This window comes from Gekko japonicus, unplaced genomic scaffold, assembly GCF_001447785.1.
Source record: "Gekko japonicus isolate JY-2015 unplaced genomic scaffold, Gekko_japonicus_V1.1 scaffold1690, whole genome shotgun sequence".
In the NCBI taxonomy this organism is placed as follows: domain Eukaryota; kingdom Metazoa; phylum Chordata; class Lepidosauria; order Squamata; family Gekkonidae; genus Gekko; species Gekko japonicus.
In genome coordinates this window covers 361,003-371,626 of record NW_015159763.1, presented here as the reverse complement: position 1 = coordinate 371,626, position 10,624 = coordinate 361,003, and the positions used below count along the sequence as shown (strand labels likewise).

Genomic DNA, 10,624 nt, shown 5'->3' with positions numbered 1-10,624 from the left:
TGGCAGAGAACAGATGGCCCTAGCAAACAGGCAAAGACACACGTACGCTATGGAGTGGTTGGAATTTGGGGACCACATGACTGCAGGTGTGGCCTTCAGAGTACTGACCAGTCAGAAGTTGTAACCAGGACAACCAACAAATTAGACACCCCTATGCCCACTCGCAATTGGCTGAATGTCCACAGCTGATTGTGACTGGAATGACCCTATATCTATTCAAACCCTATGGAAAGAGCTCTCTCTCTTTCTCCTGCTATGCTCTCTGTTACTCTGGTGTTCTGTTCACCCACATGCTGTCCTGCCATGTGCTCTGTTGGAGGACAAAGGATTGCTTGGTGAGCCAAGCTCATGATTGGCGAAGATGGACTTCTTGCTCCAAATCCCTTGGGGCTACTGGATTATTACAAATGGACTATTCTGGACTGATAACTGTTCCTGACTTGGTAAATATGCATCTCTAATGTGTAGTTAAGGCAAAACATTGCCTAGCCTTTGTTATTTTGAAATCCTTATTAGTCTAACTGCAAAGCTCTGCGCTGAATAAACCTTATTCTTGTTTATAAATACTGCCTGTTTTGATGTGTAACTGAATCCCAAGCATAAATCTTGCAGCCTGACTGGCCACACGCTACCCTTGAGTATTAAGTGTACATCTCTGAGGAGGTGCTAGTGTATTCTGTCTGGTGGGTATTGTTCTGAAATCCAGAGAGCCTACCTCTCTGGGTTATTGTGTAATGTATTGAGCCAGTGTAGTTTTCCTCCTCATCCCTGGACTGGCCTGGGGGGGCAGAATCTATACAAGCATGAACAATGGTTATGAAATATAGAAGGCACCGCAAATTATTAAATAGATTTCAGTAATATTTTTTATTTTCTCATGAACACGACCACTTTTGCATCTCCTTAGCTAGTAATGTTGTTCTTCTACTCTTATGTGATCAGTGTTCATAACTGCCTCTTTGTCTCATTTCCACATGATTATTTTCCCCAGCTGGTTTGTTTAGTTGCTGAAGTGCCGCTGGAAATCCTGTCTCTCTCCCCCCCTTTCTCCGTGGGCCCACTGCAGTTCCCAGTCTGTGCCACTGGGCCTGTCGTGGCTCCTGGGCTCTGCCACAGCCACCAATGACTGCGCCACGGGCAGGTGCATTTTCTGCGCTTGCACAAAGAACGCTCTTTTATTTGGGGGGAGAGTTAAACTCCCCGTTTTTTTAAGAGTTCAGATTCTTCTGCCAATTTGGGGGTCCCTCAAGTTTGCAGAAGAATCTGTTTATGGTGTCAACGTGACCATGATCCGTGGATTTCGATATCCGCAGAGGAGGCCAGTCTTCACTATTAGCTATACAGTTATTCTTCTTAGAGAATGACATTCTTTAGATAGAGGTAAAGGTTTCCCTTGCTCGAAAGCCAGTCGAATCCGATTCTAGGGGGCGGTGCTCATCTCTGTTTCCAAGCCGAAGAGCCAGCGCTGTCCGAAGACTTCTCCGTGGTCATGTGGCCGGCATGACTAAACGCCGAGGCGCACGGAACGCTGTTACCTTCCCACCGAAGCGACCGGAGTGGTACCTATTTATCTACTTGCAATTTCTTGCTTTCGAACTGCTAGGTTGGCAGGAGCTGGGACCAGAGACGGGAGCTCACTCCCTCATGCGGCACTCAGGTCTTGAACTGCCGAACTACCGACCTTCCGGTCTGCACCTCAGCGTCTTAACCTCTGAGTCACTGCAGCCTTTACAATACATTTATTAGGCTTTAATGTGCCACAAGTCTTTTGGGAGTGTACTGGGACGTCGTTGGCTACCTGTCTTGGTACACAAATGGAACTCTTGTACTGGTTTATTTATTTATTTATTTATTTTTCACACTTATATCCCGCCCTCCCCAGTGGGCTCAGGGCGGCTAACAGAGGCCAGATCATTAGTCTAGCCATAAGTAAAAACATATAAAAATATAATAAAACATCAAAACTAAGACTAAAGTGCTCTATCCAGTTACTAGTGTCCTAGATCCAAGATGGTATCCCCACGACTCGAGCTGGTATTCTCAGCATACATATCCAGTGGCGACGGCGTTTCTGATGTAATTCCAAGTTCTTCCTGGGGCCCCGTCAATGCATCAATTCAGATGTCTTGACGGTGGTGGTATAGTAGGGCGGCGGCTCCTACTCAAAAGCCAGGCGGAAGAGCTCCGTTTTGCAGGCCCTGGAACTGTTGGGGGGCAGCTTTGTGTGAGTGCACACACAGACCAACAATACAATGAATGGGTAAGCTCAAGTGTGTACAAGAAACACAGTTTCGGAGCCCCAATCTCTATCACGTCATGCTATTTGCAAAAGTCTATCATTTCCTCCTGTATTTAAAAGACACTTTTCCCCCCCTGCGCGGTTTCGGTAAGACCGATAACTTTGTCTTCACTCATCTTTTAGTATCCTCATATAATAGCTGTTGTGCCATGATTCACAGTGACCTTACACACACAGCTTTAGTATAATCATACGAACAATATCATCGCATGACTTTGGGTCACATTTTCTGTTTTAGAAGACAAATGATTCACTGCAGCTGCAGCCTTAATGTTTTCAAATTTTGAAGTGTAATCGGTTTCAGCCGAGCAGATGTGGAAAGGTGATTACCACCCTCTCGTTTCTGAATCTTTGTATTCCTGCAGCCAGATATTTGGGACTCAGTAGTAGTTGAGAAGTAACAAAGTCTTGCATCTAGGACAGTGGAGCCCGGTGTGGCTTTGGCCTAGCAAGGCTTCGAAGTGGCCAGTGGAGATTTGAATGGCTGTGTGGATTTTTATAAACGTCGCTTTGGTAGCACCTGCCACCGTTCTAGAGCTCCAGCTGTAGACCCCACATCCAGGCAGGTTTCAGGTGTTGTGCCTCCTCACTGGCACTTTGGGGGCTCTTCAGACCTAGAGTTGGCTGGGGGGGGGGACGACATGAATGCCACGTACTCCGCTCTTGGTTCTCCCCTCTTGGGAGTGGTGCCTGCTCTCTTCTTGGCAGCAGGGTCACCAGAACATGCTCTTCCCTTTTCTGTGAGCTGAATCTGGCATGCTCGCACGTGTGTGGCTACAGCTCCTGCTTGGGTCGCCAGTCTCCAGGTGTGGCCTGGAGACCCCCCCAGAATCACAGACTACAGAGATCGGTTCCCCTGGAGGAAACGGATGCTTTGGAGGGTGGGCTCCTTGACATTATACTCCACGGAGGTCCCTGTCCTCCCCTGAACTCTGCGCCCCCCACACTCTGCGCCCCCCAATCTCCAGGAATTCTCCTACCCAGAGCTGGCATCCCTACAGGTGCCTGCCCTTCTTCCCAGCTAACTTGGTCAGTACACTGGAAGGAGAAGCCCTGTCCAGTCCAGGACAACAGTGGCTGATTCTGCATTGGCTTTTCCCTCTGTCGTTTTAGCAAGCCCACGTTGGAACAGAATTCATAAGAACATAAGAGAAGCCAATGCTGGATCAGGCCAGTGGCCCATCCAGTCCAACACTCTGTCACACAGTGGCCAAAAACACCAGCTGCCTCCAGGAGGTCCAGCAGTGGGGCCAGGACACTAGAAGCCCTCCCACTGTTGCCCCCCCGAGCACCAGGAAGACAGAGCATCCCTTGCCCCAGACACAAGAACATAAGAGAAGCCAATGTTGGATCAGGCCAATGGCCCCTCCAGTCCAACACTCTGTGTCACACAGTGGCCAAAAATACCATGGGCCACCAGGGGGTCCAGCAGTGGGGCCAGGATACATAAGAGACGCCAACGTTGGATCAGGCTAATGGCCTATCCAGTCCAACACTCTGTATCATAGAGTGGCCAAAAATACCAGGTGCCACCAGGAGGTCCAGCAGTGGGGGCAGGACACCAGAACCCCTCCCACTGTTGCCTCCCCCCCCCGCATTGCATGCCACTTTCAGTTCCTTTGATCATTGGATTTTATGGTACCCTCCAAGTGGGGGCTCAGAGGTTAAGACAGGTCGGTAGTTGGGTAGTTCGAGACCTGAGTGCCGTGTGACAGAGTGAGCTCCCGTCTCTGGCCTCGGCTCCTGCCAACCTAGTAGTTTGAAAACACGAAATTGCAAGTAGATAAATAGGTACCACTTCGGTGGGAAAGCAACAGCATTCCATGCGCCTTGGTGTCTAGTCATGCCAGCCACATGACCATGGAGACATCTTCGGACAGCGCTGGCTCTTCGGCTTGGAAACAGAGATGAGCACCGCCCCCCTAGAGTCGGATTCGACTAGCTTTCGAGCCAGGGAAACCTTTTACCTGCATAGATTTATGGCCGTTTTATGGCCGTTCAGGGGTGACTCTGCAGTCAGTACGGGATTGGCCCCGGAGGGTATTTGAATGTGGTTGTGAGCTGCACTTTCCCCTCCCAGTCGAGAAAATGTGGAGCAAATGCTAGATGCGGAATCGCCTAGAAAGGCCCAAATGCTTGCTGCTTCCTGCAGGAAATGTCTTGATGGGCATCAGAAGCCGAGGCAGCTGTGTGTTCCCGAATAGAGCCGTTAACCTGCACTGAACTTTGGTAGATAGTATTGGGTGTTGTAAATAAGAAGCGGGAGACAGACCAGTTATAAAGGTGCACAGAGAGTTTATATAGTTATAAAGGTGAATATATACAGAGATATTTACAGGCTATAGAACCGCATGTCGTGCCTTAGTCTATGAGAACTACGTCCTCTCCGTCTTACTAAGCTGATAGCTATTATGCTAAACTCCAGCCAATCTCTAACAGGGTGATGCAATCACTAACTCTAACAAGCTCTGAAAGAGTAACACCTGCTAGAAAACACCTGGCTGTAATTACATGATTACCAGCATGACAGCTAGGTTTGTCAAACAGATCAAACTGTTCTATAGTAACTGCTTGCTACCTCTATCACTCTGACATATATCTCAATAGATAGTTCAGTGTTCCCAGGCAGGATTCCCTCCTCTTGCCTTGTCTCCTGGCCGTCAGCCTCCACGGGGAGTGGGTAACGCCTTCCCCCTCTCTTTGTCCAGAGTGGTCATTCGCTCTTCTTGCAGAAGACCTTGGAGGATACCTTTCCAGAACGGGTCCAGCTCTCTTCTCCTGCTGCTCTTGGGCGAGACTGTGGGGGGCGCTGGAGGCGGAAGCGACCAGTCCCCTTCTACCTCTGGCTTTTGGATGAGGGTCAGCTGTTCTTCCCTGGGAGATTCCGGGATGGGAGGAGCCTTTGGTATCACAGAGACCAAGAGGAAGTCCCACCTCCTAGGATCGCCAGTCTCCAGGTGGGGCCTGGAGATCTCCAGACTTCAAAGATCAGTTCCCCTGCAGGAAATGGCTGCTTTGGAGGGGGGACTCTTTGGCATTGTACCCTGTTAGCCAAATTGCCTTGATTTATTAATAAACGTGGGCAGGGCTTTTTTTGTAGAAAAAGCCCAGCAGGAACTCATTAGCACAATAGGCCACACCCAACAACAGAAACTAATTAGCATATCAGGCCACACCCCCTGATAGCACAGCTCATTAGCATATTGGGCCACACCCCCGTGCCTTCCCTTGGCTTGCCCGGGCACCCCACGGCTGCGGGGCGCCTGGGGAAGCCGGCCCTTGGATAGGCTGGGGAAGGCACGGGGAGCATTTAAATGCCACCCCGATCCTTCCAGGGGGGCCCCGGCCCGCCCGCCGCAGAGTTGCTGTGGGGGGTCGCTCTCCAGGCCTTCCCTCTGTAGCCATGCATGTGCAGAGGTTTTGGCTGTAGTGGGCATGGCCAACTCTGAAGCCAGCCAGAAGTCCGTTCCTGTGCGTTCCTGCCCCAAAATAGCCCTGAATGTGGGGAATATGAATATTAAACAGCAATAAGCATTAAATATAGGATCAGACCTGTGTTTACGGGAGTCCAACTTTAGCCAGATTCCAGAATTAGACTCTGAGATTGGATCTTAAGAAGCAGTGATTTCTTTTACTGAATGGATTCTCAAACACACAATATTAAATCAAACACACACACACACAATACAGATCTAGGAATTCAGATAGGAAGGTACATAGACGTTTGCATTAGCAGAAATGCTCCCTCTAAGCTGTGGAGTCTTGTGAGCGAAAATCCTACTTTGTGAGCTAATGGCATTAAAGTTGTGAGCGAGCGATTTGGCTACTGCATAAACTGGTTTGCTCTGGAGCCCTCCTTTCCGAGCAAAGATGAAAATGTGTGAGCCGGAGGCTAAAAAACTGTGAGCTAGCTCACTCTAACTCAGCTTAGAGGGAACACTAATTAGCAGGTAATATCACTGATAGGCAACACTTTACCTAGGGTTGCCAAATGAAAAAATCCTACCGGCGGGGGAGCGTCCTGCTGCTCCGGGAGCTGGTCGAGATTGTGTGTGTGCGCGCGCGCCGCCAGAGCGTCACCGGAAGTGACGTCAAATGGCGTGGCCCCGCCCCCAGCGTGCGACATCACTTCCGGTGATGCGCACGCTGGGGTGGGGTTCCCCCCGGGCCCCGATTCCCTGGCGTCTGGGAACGGAGCCTCCGGGGCGGGGGATTTCCGCCCTACCGGGGGAGTTGGCAGCCCTAACTTTACCTGTTCAAGGTGGTGGGCAACAACCCCGCTGGTACCTCTCTCCCCCCCAAACCCCGACCTCTCTAGAGTTCACCCCCAAATTTCCAGGGATTTCCCAACTCGGAGCTGGGAACCCTAACCCCCCTCAAGAAGATAAACACTAGAAGATAAAAATTTTGGTGTTCAGCAGTAACTCTTGCTTTCCTTTAATTGCAATAGTTACATAATAAAATTATACATTATAAGTGTAAAGAAATTGCAGAAAACGAAGAAATCTAAGAAGAAAAGACTAAAACTAAAGCATGAGTGCTAAGGGCAGTAATTGTGCAAAGCTAATAATTTTATATTTGTAGACTCAAACTAATCTCTGTATAACCTGTATTAATAGGTTAAAAAAAAACTATTCTTTTAGCTTTTCAGATCGTGATTTGTATTAGTCTTTACCCTATCCCCATATCCAGTAGGAGATTTAGAACAGAGTGGTAGTTTTCCTTCCCCTATCCAGTAGACTTTATGTATCTAGATCTCCCTGACCCATTTCCCATAGTAATAGTGATAGGGCAATAGTATTCCTTTCCAAATCCCATATTTGTAGTGTGCAGTGTGTAGAAAATGCAAAATAAAAAAAATTCCCCTTCGGGCCCCCCCCCAAAAAAAAAGTGTAAAGAAATAAATTGGCAAGTAATAATTAATAGCAATTGAAAAAAAATAATTTGGGGTTAAGGGAGGTAAGAAAAACAAAAGATGTATGAATTGTATAATGATATATTTTCGGAACGTAGAATTAAGTTTGTGGGACCATTCCCAAGTGGATTATAAAGATAGGACAATAGATATATTAGAAATCAATCCAATTTGGGCATATCATAGGTTATCTTTGATAAATTAGCTTAAATGTTATTCCTTCCTTTGTTATGATGTTTTGTACAAACTTGTATTATGGGAATTAAAAGCAAAATAAAATATATTTTTTTTAAAAAGAAGTCTTTCTCCAGCTTTGAGGATGGGACAGGGCAGGGCCTAACACACCGTGAGGGGAACGCGATCCTGGGTGTTCAAGGATAACCGTGTGACGGGGGATGTGGTTAGAGGCAGGTGCTTGCAAAAACCTGGCAAGAAAAATATGGAGGGAAAGGCGCAAGTTCCCTAAATCCCTTTGGCTACAGATCAGGGCTTTTTTTGTAGAAAAAGCCCAGCAGGAACTCATTAGCATAATAGGCCATACCCAACAGCAGGAACTCATTAGCATATTAGGCCACACCCCTGACAGCACAGCTCATTCACATATTAGGCCACACCCCCATGTTACCAGAAGTGTGGCCATCCAGCCACTTATTCTTTTTACCTTGTTTGTTGACAAAACCCAGAGCTTTTTTTTTTTGAGCAGGAACTCCTTTGCATGTTAGGCCACACACCTCTAATTGTAGCCAATCCTAATGAGTTTCTGCTGTCGGGTGTGGCCTATTATGCTAATGAGTTCCTGCTGGGCGTAGCCAACTCGGGAGCCAGATGGAACTCCGTTCCCGTGCGTTCCTGCCCAAAAATAGCCCTGGTACAGTGACGTTTCAGCAGCCCAACAATATGTCAGCGGCAGCCAGTCTGTAGGCAGGTCTGTAACAGCCATTCAGTTTCGCAAATAACGAGGACGAATATTATAATTAATACGTTCTGAGGGCATGCAGCGAAGCTGATGGGCAGTAGGTTCAGGAGGGACAAAAGGAAACACTTCTTTACACAGCAAGTGACTCAAAATGTGGAATTCGCAGCCTGATGCTGCAGTGATGGCCACCGGCATAGGCAGCTTTCAAAGTGGATTAGACAGGTTCATGGAGGAGAGGGCTGTCGGTTGCTACTGGCCACAGTGACTAAAGGGGAACCTCCATGTTGAGGGGCAGTCAACCTCTGAATCCCAGGGCCCAGGAGGCAACATCAGGGGAAGGCCTCGGCCTCTGTGCCCTTTTGTGGGCCCTCCAGAGGAACCAGTTGCTCCCACGCATACTAAAACTGGAGTGAGAGAGGATTAGCAATGGCCACTATGTGAGACAGGATGCTGGACTCAATGGGCCACTGGCCCGATCCAGCAGGGCTCTTCTTGATGTTCTTGTGTTCTGACGTGGCTTCAGTTGCTAGAAAAGCAGCCGTTCCGTTGACTACTTTTGCCGAATGTGAATCTTGCATAAGTTCCCTTTTCTTCCCAGCCGAAATAAAGATCTGCTTCAAATACTACCATGGAATAAGCGGTGCCCTGCGAGCAACAACTCCGTGCATCACTGTGAAGAACCCTGCTGTGATGGTAAGCGTGTTTATTAACGGCTGTCGCCAGGCCAAACTGTTTTACGTTAGTGTTCTAAAGTTGGCTGTTAGCCGGTGTTTCCCCATCAGCTGTCTCAACCAGATGAACTTGACAAGTGACAAAGTGATCAGTGAAATCTTGCCTCCATTGCTCTTTTTTTTAAAGTAGTTCATTGCTGAGAACAAAGACTCTGAGGTTGTGTGACACTTGTTTTAATTGTGTATATCCAATGGGTTGGCCTGTTTGGATTCCCAGAGAAGCCGTCCTTCCTTCTAATTCTGGTTTAACAAAGGCCACCTCGTGATCATTTAGTTGGGTTGCCACTATACTTAACCTTTCGGCGGAGCACCTTACTTATTTTTCTGATCCCTCAGACTTAAAGTAGGTAGGGTTGCCAGGTCCCTACCTTCTGCCAGCAGGGGTGACGGTCGGAGGCTCCTTCCTGGGATATCTATGGTACTCTGTGGTACCATAGAGTTTTTGGCCGAATTCTAGAGCATCCCCCCGGCGAGATGCCCGGTGAGATGACGTCCACTCCAGGTGGCGTCATCGCGCCAGGCCTGCTGGATGCTGGGTAGCTCTTTGGGGGTGGGGCTCCCCCACTGACAACTGGCCGGCGAGTGGCTCAGGGGGGGCAGAAATTGGGGGAACCCCCCCCCCCGTCTGGGGGATGACAGCCCTAAAAGTAGGCAGTAGCAAAATTTATTTGAAGGTCAAAGAAGACGGGGACAGCAAAGGATGAGATGGTTAGACAGTATCATAGATGCAACTAATATGAAATTGAGCAAACTTCAGAGGACGGCGGAACACAGGAAGGCCTGACGTGATCTGGTCCATGGGGTCGCGACTGTGCGACTGAACAACAAAAACGGAGTTATTTCACAGAATCATAGAATCACAGAGTTGGAAAGGGCCCTACAGGCCATCTAGTCTAAACCCTGCTCAATGCAGGATTTCCTATTCTAACTAAAAATGTAACCCATCCGAGGAACATATGAAATAGTCTTATACTGAGTAAGGCCATCAATTTATCCAGTTCAGTATTTATTCTGACAGGCAGCAATTCTCCAAGGTCTCAGACAATATCTGCCACCCATGGTCCTTTTCCCCACTTTTGCTGGGGATTGAACTTGAGACCTTCTGCATGCCAAGCAGATGCTCTACCACCGAGCCACAGCTTCTCCAAGCAAAATACCATGCTCTTGGGTCTCAGTAACATGTCATGGCCTGCTTGTAACCCACTCTGTCTAGCAATCACTGGTATTGGATGCTAAGGTCCATGACCATTGGTATCTCCCAATTCGGCAGTCCTAATATCCCAGTCCATCCAAAATTTTGCTAGTAAAACCGAACTAGAGAGGTAAGGGTGGAACTTCATTAATGTGGAACTTCATTACCCAGGCCTACTTCACTTTAAGAACCTGATTCATCAGAAACAGAGCAAAGTTCAATGAGTTTTTAGTACACTTTGCAGGTGAAATTTCTGTTGGAAGTACTGTGTGTGTGTGTGTGTGTAATAGGCAGTCTGGTGTAGTGGTTAGGAGCATGGACGCTAATCTGGGAGAACTAGGATTGATTCCCCACGCCTCCACTTGCACCTGGCTGGATGACCTTGGGCAAGCCATAGCCCTGGCACAGCTATCTGCTCAAGGACAATTCTGGAAAGAGCTCTCCCAGCCCCGCCTACCTCACAGGGTGTCTGTTGTGGGGAGGAGAAGGGAAAGGAGTTTGTAAGCCACTCTGAGACTCCTTCGGGTAGTGAAGGGCAGGGTATAAATCCAGTCTCTTCTTCTTCTTCTTT

At 48.3% G+C, this 10,624-nt stretch overlaps 1 protein-coding gene across 1 annotated transcript in view; it reads left to right on the top strand.

The window, feature by feature from the left end:
* The window catches only part of HECW2 (HECT, C2 and WW domain containing E3 ubiquitin protein ligase 2), a 207,840-nt gene that overhangs the window by 40,953 nt on the left and 156,263 nt on the right, over positions 1 to 10,624 (top strand). The window contains 2 exon segments of the mRNA XM_015406124.1: positions 8,729 to 8,842; positions 10,501 to 10,520. Coding sequence (XP_015261610.1) covers positions 8,729 to 8,842; positions 10,501 to 10,520 — 134 coding nt within the window.